A 24,428-nucleotide genomic window follows, 5' to 3' on the forward strand; every position below is an offset into this window, starting at 1 on the left:
TGAGATATTCCCGATAGTTTTAAAGTTTATATTTATACAGAAGAATATTAGATATATGAATACATTGCTGGATCTAGTAAATGTTCTGTCAACCCCATATCTTTGCTCCTCACGAAAATATTTTAAAAAGCTGTGAAGTACAAACTTTGAACGTACTGTGCCACAACATATACCAGAAGTGGTGTAAATCAAATGTGGATTCTAAAAAATTCGAAAGAACTTTTAATAAGTATGAAATCGCAAAACTTTTCTCAAATCAACAAGATCCAAACGTAAGATTTTTCAACACTTTACACGACCATTCCTCACGATGAATTGAAGACTAGACTTTTTGACATCATAAACAGCTGCTTCAACATAATTGGAAAAATCTAGTGATCAGTCATCCAAAAAATTACTTTGTTAAAGACCTCTCTAATTCCATGCACAAGTCATATGTCGATTCAATATATCCCAGTGAACTCAAATAAAAGACACCACATAGTCCTCCACATCTGCTTCCTAATTGGATATTTTATTAATAACGGCAAACTAACAACTCAACTTTATTACAAACGGGATGATTTCAGCTTCTCCATCGTCAACTTCCCATATTTATGTTGTAATATTCCATTATCACCTGCATATGGTGTTTATATCTCTCAACTGATTCGATACGCAAGAGCTTGTTCTGCGTATGATCATATTTTAAATCGAGGCAGGCTACTGACAAACAAGTTGATGTTACAGGGGTTTCAACAGCCTTGTTTAAAGTCAGCATTTCGTAAATTCTATGCTCGTTACAATGATTTAGCTTGCCAATACAACCTGTCATTGGGTTAATTCTGTCTGATGTGTTTCATACTCATTGTTAGGCCGTTCTTTGCATATTTATTCTGACTACGGATTACTTCGTTTAAATGATCAATATTATAGGGCTCACAGCGGTTGTGACTTGTCGACAGGGGGTGTTTTCTCCTAGGCACCTGATCCCATCTCTGATATGTTCAGGGGTCCTTGTTTGTCCAACTCTCTATTTTGCATTGCTTATAGGAGTTATTAGATTTACCACTGTTCGTTATCTTCGCCTTTTCATGAGCAAGAAAACCAACTTTCTGGCGTGTGGTTCTTTCCTTGTACATCATCTACTAGTTAGTAGTAACATCCACCCAAAACCGAATACAATTATATGTTAATATATTTATGCTTGATATAGCTGCGTCACTATATCTAAAGAGATCTATTGTTTTTAAGGAGGTACTCTACATTTTCACAATGGCTGTCTTCCATTTAAAACATGGATGAAAATATAAATATCAGCAGTATTTGTCTATTCATTTCAAAAAACCATCGCCCAGCTGAGTAGCTCAGTAGGTTAGCATGTCGACTGCTGAACTGTGGATCGCTAGTTCGAGTCCAGCAGGGGTTTAAAGATTTTTTTTCGATTACTTTCTACTAAAACTACATTTTTTGATAAAGTAAATTTGAAAGTTTTCAATTTCAAAATATTGTACATATCCTCCACTTTTCATCCATATCAAATTTCTCTGGTGTAGCATATCTCCTTTAACATTTAAAATTGAAGGGCAATTAAATCTAAGTTTTAAAGTCAAATGTTATGTTTGAATATTGAAAAACAATAGACCTCTTTCAATATCGTGATGCAGTTATATATCAATTATAAGAGTATTAACACGAAGAAAAGGTTCATATAATTTTATCAGATTAATGTAAAATAACGTATAATTACCTATATATTGAGTGCGGGATACCGGAAGTGACGTTGTTCATGGACTCCAGGATAAGCAAAGGGATGACACGAAAAGTGGTCGCGAAGAACTGTTGAATATTTCTGATTATATCCGTCGATAAGGATTATTTTTTGATGGATCAGTGGCATAAATATTGAAATTACTTGTGAAGGTGGCCGACGATAGAAACATAATTTTAGAGCTATTAGAAAAGAAGTTTTGAGTAAAAACTCGTTTCATTCCTTGTTTTTCATTAGGGGGTGATATGGTATAAGTCACCTACTATTATTATTACAAAGTTACCGGTTCCTGTTATAATCGTTATATGAGAATGCTTTCAAATTACCCAGTGAGTTGCAATATATTTGAAATAATGAAAATTATTGTTTGGCGTGTGTTTTTATGAATTTTTTTTTTGGCATGGCTCCCTCTCGACCCTTAAAACTGGCCTGTAATAGTTTAGACGAACTAAGAGCTAAATGAATATATGCTTAGGTACAAGTTTAGTCAATCACCACCTTCTTTTTCGTATAAAGTCATGCTTTAAACGAGTTATTGTAGCCTTCCTTTTGAATACTGCGGAAGCCGATAGGTGCAAGGGTAAAGAATTGATACTCATTTACTGGCGGCCGCCTCTTAATTTATGTGGCGACCGCCACTTAATTCAACTGGCTGCCACCACTTATTATGTGGCGGCTGCCACTTAATTTATGTGGCGGCAACCAATTATTCAACTGCTCTCTCTCTCTCTCTCCTCCAAAATGAAAAGGGTGAACCGATATGAAAATACAACATTATAACAGATGCTCAGTATGGATTTAGACCAGGACTTTCAACCGTAGATGCAGTATTTGTGTTACAATCTCTTATCAATAGAACTTTGGGTAACAAGAAAAAATTATATTGTTGTTTTGTAGACTACCATGCAAAAAGCGTTTGCCTCTGTAAATAGAACAAAACTTTGGTACACATTGTTACATTTAGGAATACAAGGAAAATTCGTAAAGATTATACAGTCTCTTTATAAGAATGTAAAGTCTTGTGTAAAATACGACGGCTTTTAAAGTGAATACTTTTGTAATGAAGTGGGCCTTTGCAAGGTGAAGTTTTATCACCATACTATTCTCATTGTATGTTAACGATATTGAAAATAGTTTTATTCGAGAAGATTACCCGAGTATTGATATACATTTAATCAATATTTTTCTTCTTATGTACGCTGATGATATGGTTTTGTTGTCTGAGAGCGCTGTTGGCTTACAAAGGATGTTAAATACTTTATCTAATTACACGAAAGAATGGGATTTGAGTGTTAATGTGCAGAAAACAAAAATAATGATATTTAGAAATGGTAGTAAAGTTGAAGACAACGAAATTGGTATTATGATGATGTTCTTTTGGATATTGTAAATGAATTTAATTATTTAGGAATGCTTATGTGTTACAACGGGAAATTTTTGAAAACGCAAAGGCATGCTGCTGAGTAAAGTAGAAAAGCATTGATTGCAATCAATAATAGTCTTAAAAATCACTGTTTTAATATAGAAACTAAATGTTCCGTTTTTGACATATATGTTAGTAGTGTATTATCCTTTGGATATGAAATATGGGGATTCCATAAAGCTCCAGATGTTGAGAAAATACACATTGATTTTTGCAAGAATGTCCTGGGTGTAAATAGAAAGACATGTAACAATATGGTTTACTGTGAATTAGGAAGATTACCTTTATGTATTAAGAGAAAATTTTAAAATTTAAGTACTAGATAAAACTGAAGAACACAGACAATTGTATTTTAAAGGCTTGTTACGAGGACATGTTCACTTATAATAATAACTGGTTAGCTAATATAAAAGAAGAATTGTCTAATCTGGGTTTAACTTACTTGTGGGACCACAAGAGGAAGCAAAATATTTATAAAATTATCGAACACAACATGTTAGATATATACAGGCAAAATATAATGTGAAGTTTTGAAAGTTTATCAAAGTGTATGCTTTACCGGCACCTTGTTGACAATTTTTGTGTACAGTATTATCTAACAAAACCAATAGACTCGTATAGTAAGCAGCTTATTACTCGTTATAGAACCTCGTCACATTCATTATGCATAGAAACCGGTAGACATAATATTCCCAGAAATATGAGGATTTGTAAATACTGTAATTTAAATGATATTGAAGACGAATTCCACTTCATTCTAAGATGCCCTCTTTATAATGAATGAAGAAAAAATATATTAAACAATTCTATTATGCAAAACCAAGTGTATTTAAATTGACTAAGCTTCTGAGTGTAAATAATATCAAAGAACTGAGTAATTTAAGTAAATGTCTTAAATGCGCCGCGAAACTACGCAATGACACTGTTATTAATTAGTACATAGAGCATATTTTTATTCGAATATACCATATACAGTACATATTATGAATCAGTGTAATTGGTTATGAATACCTGTAATATATATATATATACTTAAATTTATGCAATGATATTACTGTATAACGTTATGTAAGTTCATGCATTCTCCATATACTGTTTCTGTATGTATTATATCTTTATATCTACTGTACTGCCTGTGTATATATATGTGTATGTGAATCCAATGAGCCATATGGCTCACGGAAATAAAGAAACTGAAAAAAAAAATGTCAACAGATTTTAATATACCAACGTATCAGGCGCATAGAACCAGGAGCTGCCTCTCCAATTTTTGTTACAACGTTCATTTTCCGTTATTTTTATATGCAAACTAAGTTATGTTCAAATGCAAATTAAGATATACATGTAGTTGCATATTGGCCCTCACTCCACTCTTGGTGTAGTAATGAATAGTAAAAATGTAATAATGATGAACTGATGAATTGAGGGACGAACGGAGCCCCTCCCTCTAATTTAGGAGTATGAAGTTTGGGCAAAAGAGAAATTTTTAGGTTTCTTTTCTGCTTGTCAATAATTTTAAAAGACAATTTCTCCTCAGACTGTCCCAACACTTTGAAAAAACGATGCTATGTGTCTGCGTACTATTCTAAATCGTTCAAAACAATTACTTAGCAATACGAAGTAAATTGTTTTTGAAATTGGTAGCCGTCACGTATAAGTTAAGTGGCGGCCGCCCAATAGATTAAGTGGCGGCCGCCAGTTAAATGAATATTAATCTATTGGCTTCTGTAGAATTCTACGTTTACTATTCCTTTTAAGTTTCTTACAAGTATCTTTGCTCTGAGAATATCATTGTATACTGTGGGCCCAATTGAAGATTACTTAATGATATTAATCAATATGGTAATCTTTGATATCTTTTCACCTTGGTAACGCTACATCTTCCATCTTTTCACCCTGCGCTATTTTCATTTTTAAGCATTTCGTCAAAATAGAGACTATTATGAACCCCAATTTAGTAAGAAATTGAATGTCTTTTTATTTTTTAGCTCACCTGAGCTGAAAGCTCAAGTGAGCTTTTCTGATCACCCGTATTCCGGCGTCCGTCCGTCTGTCCGTCCGTCTGTCCGTCTGTAAACTTTTCACATTTTCAACTTCTTTTCAACAACCACTGGGCCAATTTCAACCAAAGTTGGCACAAAACATCCTTAGGTAAAGGGAATTCTAAATTGTTAAAATAAAGGGCCAGGCCACCTTCCAAGGGGAGATAATCAAGAAAAGGTAAAAATAGGGTAGGGTCATTAAAAAATCTTTTTCTCAAGAACCACTGGACCAGAAAAGATGAAATTTATAGATAAGCTTTATTAGGTAGTGCAGATTCTAAATTGTTAAAATCATGGCCCCCGGGGGTCGGATGGGGCCACAATAGAGGGTCAAAGTTTTACATACAAATATATAGGGAAAATCTTTAAAAATCTTCTTCTCAAGAACCATTGGGCCAAAGAAGTTCATATTTACATGAAACCTTTCTGACATAGTGTAGATTTAAGTTTGCAAAAACCATGGCCTCCAGGGGTAGGTTTGGGGCCATAATAGGGACTACGGTTTTACATGCAAATAGATATGGAAAATCTTCTGATATGGACCAAGGTGACTCAGGTGAGCGATGTGGCCCATGGGCCTCTTGTTTTGTTATTATCATGGTTCTTTCTCAAATTATGTCAAACCTTGAAATCGGCCCATGAAGCAAACATCTGTGCGAATTTTCTTAGATACTCGATATTAAACACGAGTGTTTGAGAAAAGGAACTACTTTCATTCAACGTATTGGACATATTCTGTTTCTTTTATACGTCTGTGACTTCCGTACGATATGTTTTAGACAAAGAAAACTCTCATTTATGTTGTTTTGGAAAAAAAATAGATAGACCGATCGCTGCAACTATCTGGAACCCGTGCGTTACTGAATCTTTTCACCATGGTCCACGGTGCTATATAGCGCGCTGCTCACCCATTCTCAATATAAGAGCTCAAACACCAAAATGATTTGTTAAAGATATGAATATTACTATTATGCATAATGAAAATAAAATGTTTAGATTTTGTCTCAAAGTTTCTTTTTATCAAATCTAAATCCATGAAATAATGACAAAGTGTTAAAAAAGAGGATAATTTCATTTCGAATATGCACAAATAATGTACGTTACCGTCGCTGTATCATCAAAATTTATATTTTTGGGTTTGCCTTTTAACACCAATGAATACACCAACCTATATTAACAAAATGATCTTTCTGAATGTAAAGCGTTCAAGTATTTTCCCGCTCTTAAAATAATGATAAATTATCGTTCAGAAAAAAAAAGAAATATTTTTTCGATACAATACTTTTATCGATTCTTTTCATTGTGTTTGTACCGATCAGTTTGGAATACACTTGTCTTTTTAGATGGTGAGTGTTTAATGTCTACATAATTAGCTTTTCTTTTGTAATCATTAACAAATTTTACATATAGTTTGGCAATTTAGATACCTGATATAAATGTAATGTACATTTCATGATTATTGAGAGTAAGAAAAACTCGAAGCATCATTAATTTTTGTTTCAATATATTTGTAAACACTATTTTAATGAAAGGAAACGTGATCAAAACTACCGCAAACCCAAAAGAATATACTTAAAATGTGAAATGTGATTTGGTAGCGTACATTTCCAACTTTCAATAACACAAAAATAAACGTCAATTAATTAACTGTAAAGAAATGAAAATCAGTTTCTAGAAATGTTTCCAGACAGTATTAAGAAATTATAATGTTGATAGTAATATTTTGTTGGTTTTTCGTGCACAGGAGACACTTTAATTTTCTTTTACTTCTGAGGTTTAGGCGATATTTATACTTCAAAGTCGTTCTTCGTGTAACTATTGGAATTTGTAAAATATGAAAACAAGAATGTGATATCATAGTTCCAAATTTTATAGTAACGTACTTCTCTACGTTATGAAATATCAATTTTCAGTCAAGAATATGAATACAAATTGCTAAACTTAAGAATCATTGTCTCATTTAATCAGACAGAAAATATACCAACGTTTAGGTTAGATACAATTAGCATATCAATGTACCTACAGGAAATGACCAGTTGGGTCTCTAACCTTTGCGATTATTAAAAAATTGAGCGAAAATAAAATATGCGACAGGTACCTTATACGAGATAAATCATTTATTATCACAAGGACGGATAGAAACAATGAGCAATGCCATCTGTACGATATTTTGGTTTGTTTTATCAGGACATTTTAATATAAAATTCATGAACGGGAATTTCGTAGACATGATCAGGCGTAAAGTATTACTCGGAGACAGTTACGTATATTTCAAATACGCTACTATTTTCTAATTTAAAACTAGTTAAATATCCTTCCAAACCAATCCTATTGTATTTTCTCTTTTAATCCTATAAACATTTCTATATTGTTGATGAAAATATAGCACAGAGGTTAATTCTCTTAAGTAATAATGGAGCGACATCGTTTGATCCCTTATATTGAGAATGGTGTGCTAATAGATTGATTACTCTGGTCGTGTGTGTGTGTGTGTTAAAAAAAATATCAAAAACAGTTTTCATCTTGTGTGATCCTCTCAAATTTACGTCAAATGACTGTATCCCATTTCCATTCTCAATGACCGTGTAGCGTGTGACAGCGTGGTAAGAATTCTATCGTCATCGAAAGCAAGTTTTTTTTTACTTGCCTAGATGATCTAGCGCGTTGGTTGCACGATGATAGGAGATTTGATTGAGCAAGTCGTGAATTCAACCCCGGGACAAGGGCGTTTTCATTCAGTCATTCATTTTATTCACTCAAACCACAATGGAAGTGGTACATGAGGTACAATACAGAAATTTCAAGTATCAATACAAGTAACGTCAGAGGAATGTATATAGGTATGCAAATAAACAAAGTGAAATATATACATAAATATGTACAAAAAATTTAAGTTGTGTGTTAAGGGGAACAGACTAATTCGTATATCTTTAAAATAAACATGCACAGGTTTTTAAGGTTTTAACATTACTCGTTGACATTCATTATATTTGGGCTCGTACAATATTTTCTGTGTAGATATTCTTTTCTTATACCGGATAAAGCACTGCACTTTAATACATAATGATATTCATCTGCAATTTTTGTTTCATTACATAAACTTAAATAAATAATCTTTCGTTATATGGTATACTAAACAATCGGCCAGTCTCTACTGGGAGGCGATAGTTCGTGGCCCGAAATTTCAAAAAGATGTTACCAAGTTTCTTAGGTAGATTTTCAGTATATATTTCCAGACCAAAACTTGTTTTAAAAATTCCTTACATTGGCGGAAGTGGGTATCCATATGATAGTGAATTTCTCTGTGCTTTATATATATAATTCTGCTTGCTTTGGAGGCGTTATTAGTCCCTGTAAATTGCATACACCAATCTGTCGAATCCGCAACGGCTATTACGACAGAGTAGCCGCACTAACATATCTTCTCTCGTTGCTGATGCGCTGAGCGCGACTCATCCAATGATTGATAAATATATCACAGACCCTCAAGAAAGAGCTACCTCGTCCCTGGCTGCCAAGTTTTCCAGAGAATTTTACGTGCTTTAAAACCCGCAATATTATTATTTCAACTGAGAATTTACCGAACTCCAAATAATAATGAGTGGGATTTGGGTGAAACACAACATGCTATGAAAACCGGCCGTGGAAAATAGTGCTTTGTGATTTGAGAGTGGAGAAAAATAGATTCTTTTTTGTGTGAGTATTTTGCAAAAATATATTTCAACAATGAGCGAGTCGAAAAACGGAGAGAAAAAGAAGGTGAAGATAAATGATGACAGAGGAAATATTGTGGAAGTCAGTGAAAAACATGGACCTCTTTTTAATGCGATACCCAAAATGCATTTATGTGGTGCTGTCATCCTTTGCCTTGTAAATATCGCAGTTCCAGGCTTTGGTAAGTAGATTTCAGGAAGTGATTAAGACTTTCAGAGAGTAAAATGATAGAAAAGCATTTCAGAAATGCATGCAACGTATCACATTCATTGATCATGATTATATGGCAAAAACAAACTACTCTGCCCTCGCAGCGACATGGAGATAAGTTTTCTTGTTAGTATATCAACGCGCACAATCGCAGTATCATGTTTGTGATAATTAGGAATCGGTTTGGATGTGTTCATCTGGTAAAATACACGTTCAATCATATGTAATTAATTAGATATTACATATGTGTGAACTTTTCACGATCTCTTGTTTTAAATTTTATTAAAAAGTTGAACAATTACTCCTTGTTGTATTGAGGACAGATGAATGACGTAGGTTTTCACATCTTTAACAATGAACCTGAAGTATGCTATTGAAGAAACATTTGAAGTCCATTGTTTCTACACAAAAATATGAAATGTAATTACTGTTGTCAAGGAATCTTGAATGTCAGAAATAGCTCTGGGTAGGAAATGCATAAACACGTTAGCTCTCCTCGCGAATGATCTAACGATTATGAACAATGACAGCGAGAAGCCAGAGAAACGCTTCCCGGATTTTCTTGCAAAGGCAACGACTTGGGAGAAAGTGAACTACCGTAGCCTACTTGAACTTAGCAACAAATGAAATTAAAATCTGCCTATAATCAAATCAGTGATTTATAAAAGTTGCGAGGTGCCGTTCTCTCTCTCTCTCTCTCTCTCTCTCTCTCTGAATTACAAGAAAGAGAAGTTCCCAGCAATGTTTATAGACTACCCTGCTTATTGTCTTGTAAGCGAGTTTCAAAATCGTCATGATTTAAATTTTTTTCTTTAAAGAATTCTGTCTCTTATCATATTCTGAATTGTCGAAAAAAACAGGGATGTGATGAGGGTACATTATCAGCAATATTTATTTACTCCTCGGCAAACTCCTGTTGTGTGTGCTATGCAGGAAGGTGTGGTTTCGTATACAACAAAATGTCTATGATAAAAGTATAATCTCTAATTTAATATCAGTCTCCTGGCAGCATTTTTTAAAAACTTCTGTAGATTAACCGTCAGAATTTATCTTCTCGGAAATGTTCTACAATGTTAAGTTGTATGTACATCTGGATAGGATAAATATTGTGCATCAAAGGTATCGGACACTCCACATATCTGTATCTAAATTGATTCTCGTGAACCAATCAATCTTTCCGATAGTGCGCACTGTCATCTAAATCAAAGCCCAATACAACTGTTATCCCAATCATCATCCTGTACTTAGTCGGTTAATTCTTTTTTTATTCAACTGTAAGAAATGAACTCCCAGGAATGTTAACCTCCATAATTATATGGTTATCGAAACTTTACAAAACCTTTACTTTGTACGTCATCGTGTTTCAAACACACATGTAACACGAGTACTGAGCGCTTTCTGTCTACTCGTAAGGTTCCATAAGAAACTATTCACAAACTTCCAGATATAGTTTATCGACAAAGGACCAACTGTATACTTTCTTTTGCTGAAGAAAATATGATTGGTGCGTCAAAATGCTGCCAGCTGTAGGTTTTGAGAATCCTTTTTTATTCATAGAAGAAATTTTAGGTATCAGGTTAATGTGTGCATAACCTAAGTATTGGAATACTCGATAGGTAAAAAAAAATGTATGTAATTCTAGGCCACGGACCTAGAGTTTGGAGATTAAAATATTTCAGTTTGAGAATCCATTTATGCACAACTTAGCTCGGATATGATAAGGTCATTTATTTGTCCATCGCTTCAGTAAGGAGACAAAATCATTGATTTCTAGCATGACAAACTCTTTAATCAAAGATCAACGAAAAAATGGTTGGGATATTTCTCATTGACAACTGCCATTGATTTCGAAACCACGCCCTTTCCCAGATTTTCCTTTGAACTGCTTGCTTGAGTTTCTTCAATTACTTTAAATCATAGCGATGTTTCAATACTGGGTGGGTGTGAAAACAAAACTTATAGTTCTTGTATTTACATCCATTCCGTAAATTCAAAAAATTACAACAGGACATGCTGTCTCGCATACTAGGGTGTTGATCAGCATTATTTTACCCTCCACCGGCGAAGGGTAAACGAATAGATCCAACATTAAGCACCCCACCAAACAGTATTCACAGTATAGCAAATACAAAATTCTGCAGCTTGTACCATAGGACAAAGTGAGAAATAGGGTGATGTAGAGAGTCCTCATTTCATGTAGAGAGTCCTCATTTCATGTAGAGAGTCCTCATTTCAGTGATGTAGAGAGACCTCATTTCATGTAGAGAGTCCTCATTTCAGTGATGTAGTGAGTCCTCATTTCAGTGATGTAGAGAGTCCTCATTTCAGTGATGTAGAGAGTCCTCATTTCATGTAGAGAGTCCTCATTTCAGTGATGTAGTGAGTCCTCATTTCAGTGATGTAGAGAGTCCTCATTTCAGTGATGTAGAGAGTCCTCATTTCATGTAGAGAGTCCTCATTTCAGTGATGTAGAGAGTCCTCATTTCAGTGATATAGAGAGTCCTCATTTCAGTGATATAGAGAGTCCTCATTTCATGTAGAGAGTCCTCATTTCATGTAGAGAGTCCTCATTTCAGTGATGTAGAGAGTCCTCATTTCAGTGATGTAGAGAATCCTCATTTCAGTGATATAGAGAGTCCTCATTTCAGTGATGTAGAGAGTCCTCATTTCATGTAGAGAGTCCTCATTTCAGTGATGTAGAGAGTCCTCATTTCAGTGATGTAGAGAGTCCTCATTTCATGTAGAGAGTCCTCATTTCAGTGATCTACCCATGAGTCCTGATTCTAAATGAAAGAGTGTAGACTAGTACCGTTTGATTTCAATATGTTGATTTATAAAAAAAAAAACAACCAAAAAAACGATTGGTTGATTGATTGTTTAATACACTCATTCTGATATTCTATTAGATATCGTAAATCCCGCAGTTCAACTGGAAATGAGAAAATTAATGCAACAAACCATATCGGGATTTGAACACTAGTCATTTAGATTTATGCACGCTTAATGAAAATGTGGTTTACTAGCCCTTTATATACTATAAAATCATAGCATAGAGAGGATACCACATTTTTATAAATCTCACATAAATCGCTTGATTTGGACCTGGTAACTTTAAATCAAATAAAGACACATTCATTAGAGGTTGTTTTATATTTAGGATTTATTTACAAGTGCTCTTCTTCATTGGAGTGAAGGCACGTGCATGCCTCCTTAACTGTATTTTACCCAGGAATCAAAGGTATCCAGGTGTACAATACAGCACGCATTTGTTTGGTTTGGTTTCTTTACATGCAACTACTTCTCTTTGGAATTCAAACTGATATAGACCACTATCTTCGAAAATTCTATTAGAAACACCAGAAAGAATTACCCAGTTGTCTATATACTGCTATTCATAAATAATAAACCCTTTGAGCCAAGGAACACCATGCACAAAACGGAGAGTGTGTGGTATGTCAAATTTAACGATCTATACAAAGTGAAAGTTCCTAGTCTTCCTGATCAGAGCGCCGAGGAAAGGTGCGTGTATAAAAGTCTGACACTAAAATATTCTTCAAATGAAATCAACGTAAACAAGCCCAGAGCCACAGACACGAGCACCGTACGCCAGCCTGTAGGTCCATTCTTGTCACTCATCGTATCTTTTGCTCCCCTTTAATAAATGGCTTCGGGGGCCCTTCCTCGCTTGGTTTGATTTACAGAATTGAAAACTCGTGATGAAATTCATGTTTGTCGGTAATTAAAACCACATTCCCTGCAGCACTTTTCCCCTCTGTTCAAATATATATTTATAAACATAGGATGGTTTTCAAAATCTTTATCTTCTGTTTCCATTTTCACTCCTGGATGGCAAAAAAAGCATCTCATGTACAGTGGATTATTATATTTCCATTCAACAATCTGCCAGAGATTATTAGACCCATTACGCGATACAATATACAACATACACATTGATAATGGTTACTGCAATATATTTTCAAATGTAATAGATGCAAGTTTTTGGAGGTTTTTTCACATTCGTTTGAAAGAATATCGTCTGTTCTTCAGACAGGAAATAGAGTGATTAGATTTCAACTTTGTGTCTAGTATACTTTTTGCATGTTACTTTTACATGCAGCTTGCTGTGAGAGGCTACCAGCCACTCGCACGACCGAAAAAGCACACGTGCATGTATACTGACAACACAATGTTATTACTTATGATTAAATTTTGGCGTTTGAGGATTCGAGATTCTTTCAGTGTTTTAGAGAAAGAAATCTGATAAAAATATATCTGATGGCGTCTGCTTCGAAGTTGATAAAGTGCACAATGCCATAAATCCTTCACACATTGCATTATAAACAAAATCAAAATTGATTGACTCAGGTGAACTTTCTTTTATAGAATATTACAAATAAATTTCCGTTATCTAAACTATAATATCCAAGTTTTGAACTTGTGTCTAATCCTTTTCACGTTTTAATATCAGTAAAATATGTTCATTTCAATACAAGTAAACATCGTTCGATACCCACGACTGATTCAATGAACAGAAGACGAGATCAGCCATGAGTATCCGACGATGACAGATTAATTACATTTCAAAACTAACAAAACTATCATAACAACAGGTTGATATAATACCTGCATGCATGCACATACCCTCTTATCATCTGTGATGTATGAAATTAACGCATTTATCCTCAGTATGAAAAACTTAGGATGTCGTACAATCAAGGTTACACTGTATCCCCTAATCAATTAGGATGTCGTATACGAAGTACCGTGAGGATCTGGGTTAGAATAGGTCCTACTACTCCTTGCTTGTCGTAAGAGGCGACTAAATGGGGCGTTTCTTCGGATGAGAACGCAAAAAACCGAGGCCCCGTGTCACAGCAGTTGTGGCACGATAAAACCCCTCCCTGCTCAAAGGCCATAAGCGCTGAGCATAGTCCTAAATTTTGTAGCCCTTCAACGCCAATGGCGACGTCTCCATACGAGTGAAGAATTCTCGAGTGGGACATTAGACAACATAAAATCAATCATCGTATACCAAGGTTACACTGTATCATCTAATCAATTAGGATGTCTCACTCAATTTTACACTGTATCCCTAATCAATAAGGATATCGTGCAATTAATTTTACACTGTACCCCCTAATCAATTAGGATATCGTGCACTCAATGTTACACTGTACCCCTAATCAATTAGGATGTCTCACTCAATGTTACACTGTACCCACTAATTAATTAGGATATCTCACTCAATGTTACACTGTACCCCTAATCAATTAGAATATCGTGCAATCAATGTTACACTATACACCCTAATCAATTAGGATGTCTCACTCAATGTTACACTGTACCCCTAATCAATTAGAATATCGTGCAATCAAAGTTACACTGTACCCCTAATCAATTAGGATATCTCACTTAATGTTACACTGTACCCCTAATCAATTAGGATGTTGTGCACTCAAGGTTACACTGCACCCTCTAATAAATTAGGATATCTCACTCAATGTTACACTGTACCCCTAATCAATTACGATATCTCACTCAATGTTACACTGTACCCCTAATCAATTAGGATGTTGTGCACTCAAGGTTACACTGCACCCTCTAATAAATTAGGATATCTCACTCAATGTTACACTGTACCCCTAATCAATTAGGATGTTGTGCACTCAAGGTTACACTGCACCCTCTAATAAATTAGGATATCTCACTCAATGTTACACTGTACCCCTAATCAATTAGGATATCTCACTCAATGTTACACTGTACCCCTAATCAATTAGGATGTTGTGCACTCAAGGTTACGCTGCACCCTCTAATAAATTAGGATATCTCACTCAATGTTACACTGTACCCCTAATCAATTAGGATATCTCACTCAATGTTACACTGTACCCCTAATCAATTAGGATGTTGTGCACTCAAGGTTGTACTGTACTCCCTAATTAATTAGGATATTTCACTCAATGTTACACTGTACCCCTAATCAATTAGGATATCGTGCACTCAAGGTTACACTGCACCCTCTAATAAATTAGGATATCTCACTCAATGTTACACTGTACCCCTAATCAATTAGGATGTTGTGCACTCAAGGTTGTACTGTACTCCCTAATTAATTAGGATATTTCACTCAATGTTACACTGTACCCCTAATCAATTAGGATATCGTGCAATCAAAGTTACACTGTACCCATAATCAATTAGGATACCGTGCACTCAATGTTACACTGTACCCCTTAATCAATTAGGATACCGTGCACTCAATGTTACACTGTACCCCCTAATCAATTAGGATGTCTCACTCAATGTTACATTGTACCCCTAATCAATTAGGATATCTCACTCAATGTTACATTGTACCCCTAATCAATTAGGATATCGTGCAATCAATGTTACACTATACACCCTAATCAATTAGGATACCGTGCACTCAATGTTACACTGTACCCCTTAATCAATTAGGATGTCTCACTCAATGTTACATTGTACCCCTAATCAATTAGGATATCTCACTCAATGTTACACTGTACCCCTAATCAATTAGGATATCGTGCAATCAATGTTACACTATACACCCTAATCAATTAGGATGTCTCACTCAAAGTTACACTGTACCCCTAATCAATTAGGATATCTCACTCAATGTTACATTGTACCCCTAATCAATTAGGATATCGTTCACTCAATGCTACACTGTACCCCTAATCAATTAGGATATCGTGCAATCAAGGTTACACTGTACCCCTAATCAATACGGAAGTTCCGAGTTCCCCAAGAGTTATTTCCCTTTGTCGAACTCTTCCGTAAATTATGACGTAAAATATGACGACAGTGGGTACATTTGCTAATTACTATCGTTGTATTATTTGTTAAAAGATGATATCCAGAGTTTCTGAGACCATCCTATCTCAGGGGAAAGGCAACTTTAGTGAGTTTATGAGTTTTGGATAACAAAATGGCTCAAACAAATACTGTTAATTGCCATCTTTCTTTGATAAAAACGTCACTCATGTAGAAGAGGAAACGAATAATTATTTAATAGCCAATTTGATGATCTTATTCAAACAGATTATGCTTGATATGGCCAGAATATACATACCAGTGATTGATATAAACAAAAGTTACGCTTTTATTACATTAATCGTACGTAATCGTTATGTACAATGCCAGTCTACGATATAATGTATACATTGTGTACCCACCATACATCATAAAATGCGAAAGAGTTTGACAAAGGGAAATATTTTTTGTGTAACTCGGAACTTGCGTATTAGGATATCTCACTCAAGGTTACACTGTACCCCTAATCAATAAGGATATCTCACTCAAGGTTACACTGTATTTCTTAATCGTGCGGTTCTACAGGTCATTTATCACCCCGGGTTATCAGCATGACAGTAACGAGCACTCATTAACCATTCTTCTCAGTGCCAGTGCGTGGTATTCGAAAAGTAACTGGTACATATTAACACCCACAAAGCTCTAATTAGAGCCCTGCGTACAGGAGACGCATTTAATTAATTGGCAAATCATTAATTTCATAAGCAGGCAGAATGTTGGTTGTAGAGCACCGATTCATCTTTTGATATTCCGGTATGCTTTCTAAAGTGTATTTTACCTCGTTTACCTGTTTTTAAAAAAAAAAACCTATTCCAATTGATTTGGCACTTATTCTTCATTTTTGTCGAGAAAGTGCTTTACAGAAGTATGTAAAGATGAAGTGCGAACCGGGCTTTACTCCGCTGCAGAATAAGGTCGCATATACCAAAAACCTGTTCCTCAGGTGCATATCATTGTCAGAATCCATGCTCCTTAGCACGGCTAATGCAGTCATGATGTTAAGGAAGAGGTACTACATGTTATGGGGAAATAGTATCTTCCAACGCTTGCACAAGCAATGTAATCACACCAAAGTGATATGATTTTCTTTTCCGTGGCACCATCTAAAATTTACCACGGATGATTTCGTTATTATAAAAAGAAGATTTGAATGAAAGTGAAAATGCATTGATTTGTCGTCTTTTAAAAAGAAAAATGTAAAGCAATAAAGTCCCTATGTCTCAAAGTTTTAAAATTTTCAGCTTCCTCTGTTTTCTTGATCATATACATTATATGTAAGATCTATGCTTTCATGCAAATAAAAGAGAGAAATATCAATCATTATCAGTCAAGTCATTTTTCATTACAAAAAGATGCAAATTCTAAAAGAAGTACAAAATACCAGTTATTATACACATGTCCAATATTTCTATATGCATCTTTGTTTTAGGAACCCTTATTTCAGCGTTCACGGTGTTCTGTGGATGCCCCACGAAGATTGAGAAAAGAATGAACGCTTTCCTTCTCAACATCTTAGCAGCCTTTCTACAAATGGTGACATTCATTATCATTGTGGGCTGGATTTGGAGCATTCTCTGGGGCATGAATTTTGTACAGCTAGCCAGTAAGTATTTGTTTTAAGGTTTTTTGTTCACGTAATTTCATCTCTCAAATGACCGCATTATAATATTGGTCCTAAAGACTAAAAAATATCATACCGGTCGCGTATTTTCAGTGCAACATTTTAAGGCACAATATAGTAATCTGATCATCTTCAATTCAAGATGTCTTCTTGTTTCTAAAGATTGAATGTACCGATAATTTATATACATGTATATTCACTAAAGAGGTCGATTATAGATATCACATTTACACATTTTATTATTTTGTTCTATAGATTCTGCAAAAAGTGCACAAACGAACCAAAAAAGTAAAAGTCCGCACTGTAAATTTTTACTTTCCTCCGCATTTGTGACGTCACACCTGTTTACAGACGTAAACACTTCGTATACTACCAAAAATGTAGCCGAATGCGCACATATAGGATTAGAATTACAAATAGCATTAGAAAAAAGTATTTAATAAAAAAGTTAGTGACCATCGAGAAATATGCCCACTCTCGGTCTTTGTGCGGTTCAAGCGGGTCTCGCTAGTCCCGTTCAACCAGACGCACTGCTATCTCAGCAAATATCCGACGAGCAAAGAGTCTGGGCTGCGTTCAAGGTCGTAGCGGCCAGATATGGTGGTTGATTTGTGCCATTTTACAATTTGTCGTCTTCTCGATATTTTGGACCGAAAAGTCGCTAGATTACGTTTTTGTCGATCGTTTTTTCGCCTCGAAATAACCAAAAAAAAAAAAAAAGTATAAAATGGCACAAATCAACCGCCATACCTAGCCCTAGGCTAGCCGCTATGACCTAGAACGTAGCCCAGACTGATAAAGACTGTTACCATCAGGGAGCATTAATTGAGTTTCAGTTTGATTCTCTCCGACATAAACAGTCAATTCTGAGATTTCATGCTAATTATTTGATCCTTCATTAGTGATACTAATGGGGAAATCATTACTACATGAAAAAACTGCGATCGTTGTCAGTTGGAAATTGTACTTTCACTTTTGCCTCCCAAAGTATTAGTTAAACGGTTTTACCATATCCCGTGGGTAGAACAACAGTTTTTTAAAGCTTAAAAGGCAAATTCAATCCATCGGTAGTTTTTATTTTGGAGGTGTGTGGAATCAATACCGATATTTTGGTACGTTACAAACGTTATCTCTTGTCTTTACCAGACTCTCTGCTCGTTGGAGATTTACGGAGACAGCCGAGGGGTACCTGTAAAATGCGAAACGAAACGAAATCTACCGAAACGAAACGAAACCTAACGAAACGAAACAGATTGTATAACCGAACTCTTTTAATTATAATAATCAAAAATGGTATCTTAGGCCCCTGTGAAAGTTACCACATATAAATGAAATTCGCCTCCCCATTGATGTAGGCTTTCGGCTTGACTGATACAAAGTTTTAAAAGTTGGAAGGGGGGGGGTGAGTAAGCACAAAGTACATATCCGAAGTTGATTAAATACTATGTGCAATTAAAACGGCTTATGAACAAGGGAAGCAGAAATTACAAAGAGAAATGGAGGACATACTCAGAACTCACCGTTTGATATACTACATACAAATACACAATATCCACATGTATACATAGATTTGTCTTTAGAGCAAAAAATACTGAAACATGTATTATGCCCAAAGGTGGATCCAACGCCGGCGACCCCACCCTCGTTTAGTGTGTTTCCCCAGACCTCTGACCTATGAGACTGTAACCCTCCGTTCTGAAATTTATGGACCAAAACTAAATACACATGGTATTTAATCAACTTAGGATATGCACTTTGTGCTTACTCACCCCACTTCCAACTTTTAAAACTTTGTATCAGTCAAGCCGAAAGCCTACATCAAAGGGGAGGCGAATTTTATTCATATGTGGCAACTTTCACAGGGGCCTAAGATACCGTTTTAATTAATATAATTAAAAGAGTTCGGTTATACAATCTGTTTCGTTTCGTTTCGGTAGGTTTCGTTTCGTTTCGTTTCGGTAGATTTCGTTTCGTTTCGCACTTTACAGGTACCCGACAGGCGAGCGTCTGGTTGCACGAGACTGGGATCTCGCAAGATCAGTCCACTTTATCGTATAAATATATCGGGCGGGCATATTTCCCGATATTCGGTCAATAACGTATATGATTGCCAAACCAAGGCAGCAAATCAAAGTCCATCATGCATTCAATCTGCAGAAATCCGTCTGGCCCAAAAGATCATCCATCATAATGTGAAAACCCAGATTTGTTTTAAGTTAAAAGTCCTCTTGGAAAGAGGTCCAACCGAATGTGGGTGAAATCCTACCAAATTTTATTTCTCCTTTATAAAATTAAAGTTTGAAATCGATACAGAAATTTGCTAAATCCGTTAGGAAATTGAAAACTTCTGTAGGAATTTACAAGGGTGACTTTCTCGTCTATCAGATATGCACGTATATTTCCGGTAACTTTAGGCATTTTTACACTATGGTGGGTGATGGTATTTCTTTTGGCTTGCTTTAGATGAATTTTCTGATGACTGTTGACTGACCACAGTGGGGTTTGGCAGATTCTTAGAAGAATATGTTGAAAAAATGCAATCGTTATCGTGCCATCAGCCGCGATTGAGATACAAAAATGAAATGATTTTAAAATATCAGGGAACTAGATAAAGGAGCTTACATACTCATGAAGACTTCTGAAAGGTGTATATGAATTTTGTAAAAATAATCTTGGAATGTTAATAAACTTTTACATTTCTGAACGATTTTGAAAAAACCCCAACAATCTTTGAAAAACCTGCCTTACGCCAAGTCATACGGCTATTTAGCCAACTACTATTTAGCATATAGCACTCTAAAATTTAAAATTACAATTGAAATGCATGGAAATGGGGCGGTCCTTCGGATGAGACCGCAAAAACCGAGGTCCCGTGTCATAGCAGGTGTTACACGATAAAGATCCCTCCCTGCTCAAAGGCAATAAGCGCCGATCATAGGCCTAAGTTTTGCAGCCTTTCACCGGCAAAGGTGACGTCTCCATATGAGTTAAATATTCTCGAGAGGGACGTGAAACAATATTCAATCAATCAATCAATCCTAATATTTTGTAATATGATCTTTTTATCTGGTCTGGATTTCTCGGGGGGGGGGGGGGGGGGGATAGTAAGTCCAAACTTGGATATAAGTCCAAGATTTTACTTAAAGTGAAAAAGTATGTTTGCACGAAGCGTCGCAGTTCATACCGAACGTGCTTCATGCAGCATGCCGGCGTGATTCGTTGCAGTTCATACCCTCGTGTATTTTTTCAAAATTGAAATATATTTCCTATATTTACATTTTATTTCTGTCGGAAATTTTAGCCTTCGGGATGTCCCAGCAGGTGTGGTATGATAAAAATAACCTCTCCCTGCTCAAAGGTATAAGCGCCGAGCATAGGCCTAACGTTTGCAGCCCTTCACTGGTAATTGTGACGTCTCCATACGAGTGAAAAAATCTCGAGAGGGACGTTAAACAATATACAATCAATCATTACAATTTGTAAAGATATTAAAGAGAAAAACATTGGAAATATATGCATAAGAATGCACTCCCTCCCGCACTATAGATTCTACAAGTTACACAAAGAGGTATCAGTCCCCCTGAAAAAAAAACCCCACCCCATTGACATATGCACATGTACTGCTATATGGGGGTAATAAATGAACCAATTCAAACTATTACCTTTTAATATTTTATTTTAAAACTAAGTGAATTGGATTGACTCTACTTTTTTTGGCACACTGTTTTTCTCTTTAATAGCTCTGAAACTTCATTGTCATTTCGGATTTCAAACATTTCGGTTGAGCATCACTGAAGAGATATTATTTGTCGAAATGCGCATCTGGTGCATCAAAATTGGTACCGTATAAGTTTTACATTGGGCAACAGACACGGACCATGTCAGCCCTTTTTAACTACGGTAGTAAATGGGAAAGAAAATCAAATGTTCTGTCGATTCTTTTTATGCAAAAATGATTAGTGGCCGATCGCGGTAGATCAGTGACAGAGCGTTCGCCTCGCGATCGGGCCTTGGGGTTATAAAACTTTTTTGAGCACGTTTTCATACTCAAACTCAGTGCTCTAAATCGTACTCATACTTAAAAGTGAAGGTTACAAAACTTTCATAAAATCATTCTTACACTGAAATAGAGCACATGCTCAAGATTGTTCGAGTATGTTTCGAAGTTTGCTCAAAGTTGTACTCAAAACAAACATAGTTGAGTTTGAGTATGAGTACGGTAAAAGTTTTATAACCTCCAGGCCGTGAGGTCGTGAGTTCGATCCCCGCTCGTGCCATGGCCTCGTGAAACCTAAGATGTAAACATAGGTAGTGATTACTCCTTCGCCAAACGCTCGGCTTTAAGAAGGGAGAGTCGCAGATCTTTCGAATATGACCTTAAAAACGAAGGTCACGTTTCGCGGCAGGTTTTAGCACGTTAAAGAACCCTCATTGCTACGGCCCTGGCGGCCGTTTCACTAAACGACCGTAGAACGTAAACGTAGACTAAGCATAGGTCTAAATTTGTGGTACTTCACCTACAGCTGGTAATGTTTTAATACGAGTGAAAAATTCTCGAAGGGGCGTAAAGCAAACTACTGCTGACATTAACATAATCAACAATGCAGATCAGGGCCATAGCCACCATGTCCAAGATATTGTATCTAAAAATAACATAGAATATCAAATAGCATATAATCATTATGCCTTTGCATGTATTGCAAAAGATTAGGACCTAAAATTCTATCTTTTGACAGATGCTGTTGTTATAAGAAAAACTTCTTGCCGAGTTGTCATTAGACATGTGAGGCTGCAAAGTACAAATTTCGTTTTATCTAGGGGCGCTTAGGAGCAACACTTACGACGGTTAATGAAATATTACGCAAGTTTTGATAAAGTAGATTACTTCCAATCATTCGTCATATACAAGAAGGCTGTCTGCCGCTTGGTTATGAAAGTTTTAAGGGTGTAAGTACAAATACATGTATCATCCTATCCGTGCCAACAGTTGTAATAGAGTTGCAACATTTGGCATTGATATGTCATCTCAGATTTTTGTTTGGAAAGTTGCCATTTATTGATAACGACCACCTGGGCAGTATGGGAGACCACGTTAATGTGATTTAAACACTCTACTCACATATCTAAGAACACAATCCATGAGCCTCGGTGATTTTACAATGTAATTCTCCCTCTCTCTGTCCGTCCGGCTTTTTTTTTTAATTATCAGCATGTAATAGTACTTTCCTATTGTCACGTAAACTGTTCTAATTATCTTACTAGTACATTGATTTTTTTCAAAGACATGGACAAGTTAAGCGACCTGCATTTATCTTCACCTCTAGTACAGTATCCCCTATATGTGAGGAGGAAGGAAGGATTTATGAATCCTAATGTTCCGGTGATTGTATAGTGTTAGGTGCTCAGCATCCAGCACACAACCTACGCCTGTACAAAACTGACAATTAAACAATAAAATGCATTCTTTGTTGTTTCATCGGGTGATGAAGGTAGCTAGCATTGCAGAAAAAATTCATAACTCGAAAAAATTTTCTGCAATGATTGCTAATTTACCTTCTTCATCCGACGAAACAACAAAGAAAGACATTTTATTGTTTATATTTATATTTTTATGTATTTTAAAATATAAACTAGATTTAAGTACTGAATTATCATATGGTTGACCCATTCGTTACGCTAAACGGAACAGCCGATGCACCCTTTGACCTTGATGACGCTCCATATTTGGTAATGATTACACAGACAGGTGGTACTAAAAAATCGGATCGAACTAGTTTGCAACAAACATGCATTCATTGTCCCAGATGAAAGCAACGTCAATTTCAATAGAAATATAAGAGAAAAGATTCAGTGAATGTAAATGTTGTCCACTTAATGGCAGTTGCTCTCAATTAAAATCCACATTAATCTCTTCACAAATTACTTGCATATTTATTATATATAAAATGACTCTGATGTATTGATTTATCAACGACCCAATAAATTTTAGAATAAAAGCAAGACATATCTCTGTTCACTCTTAATTGCAGATGATTTATCACAAGTTGAATTACAATGTGATCTTAAAAATCGCGTTCACAATCACCCAACATTCCGGAATTCTACGAATCTAATTTTAGCAAAGTGATGTTGTTTTGTTTTTTCCAGTTTCTAAAGGTGAAGAAGACGAAGCAGAATTTCACAATCTTGCTGGACCTTACTACGTACGACGTCAGAGCAGTGTCGACGTAGCTCTAACTTAGCCCAACTGGTCGCTGTCCATATTGGCTTATTGACAGCTATTGCTTGACATACTTCGGTTATAATAAAAGCTGGAACACATTCCGATTTCGGAAATGGGGATTCAGTTTAAGGGGAAAGTTATGTGTTCGTCTAACGCATATGCATGAAAAGCCAGACAATTTGATGTACGTAACGTGTCATTTTTGAAATGGTGCTTCAGTTTTGCTTTTTGTATAATTCTTAGCTTGTCTTGTTGACATTATTTTATGTAATTTTTATTAAGATTTATGTATAAAATCTTATCTCATTTTTTGCAGGGAAATATCAAATAAAACATGTTTGTAAATATATGTCTGTGTCTCTCGTTTTTGTAAAACAAAAAGTACAACCCTTGCAAGTATAGAATTTGTATTGTGTGGTTCTGTTGTTTGCATACAGCTTACACACATGTAGCTGTACTAACACCGCGTTGAAAAAGATGAGATTAAAGACCTCTGATTTATCTAATTACTTCAAAGTCATGTCAGTCAGTCAATCCAGAATATGTGTATACTTCACTCGTGTCATTGAAGTGAACGTAACAGGTACCTAGAACTGTTTTCGTAA

At 35.6% G+C, this 24,428-nt stretch overlaps 2 protein-coding genes across 2 annotated transcripts in view; both read left to right on the forward strand.

Annotated features, from left to right (window-relative positions):
* The window catches only part of LOC125652202 (BTB/POZ domain-containing protein 6-like), a 294,494-nt gene that overhangs the window by 195,813 nt on the left and 74,253 nt on the right, over window positions 1-24,428 (forward strand). The window lies entirely within an intron of this gene.
* Window positions 8,568-24,172, forward strand: LOC125652252 (protein stum homolog). Its single transcript, XM_048881301.2, has 3 exons — window positions 8,568-9,110; window positions 17,409-17,582; window positions 23,748-24,172. The coding sequence occupies exons 1-3, from the start codon at window positions 8,942-8,944 to the stop codon at window positions 23,840-23,842; spliced, it is 438 nt and encodes a 145-aa protein (XP_048737258.1). The 5' UTR covers window positions 8,568-8,941; the 3' UTR covers window positions 23,843-24,172.

The sequence above is a fragment of the Ostrea edulis genome, chromosome 5, assembly GCF_947568905.1.
Source record: "Ostrea edulis chromosome 5, xbOstEdul1.1, whole genome shotgun sequence".
Taxonomy (NCBI): Eukaryota; Metazoa; Mollusca; class Bivalvia; order Ostreida; family Ostreidae; genus Ostrea; species Ostrea edulis.

Excerpts from the sequence above, each read along its gene's own strand:
- LOC125652252 (XM_048881301.2), top strand. The coding sequence starts at position 8,942 with ATGAGCGAGTCGAAAAACGGAGAGAAAAAGAAGGTGAAGATAAATGAT. Across the intron at positions 9,111-17,408 it reads TATCGCAGTTCCAGGCTTTG|GAACCCTTATTTCAGCGTTC; the intron begins GTAAGTAGATTT and ends TCTTTGTTTTAG. Across the intron at positions 17,583-23,747 it reads GAATTTTGTACAGCTAGCCA|TTTCTAAAGGTGAAGAAGAC; the intron begins GTAAGTATTTGT and ends TGTTTTTTCCAG.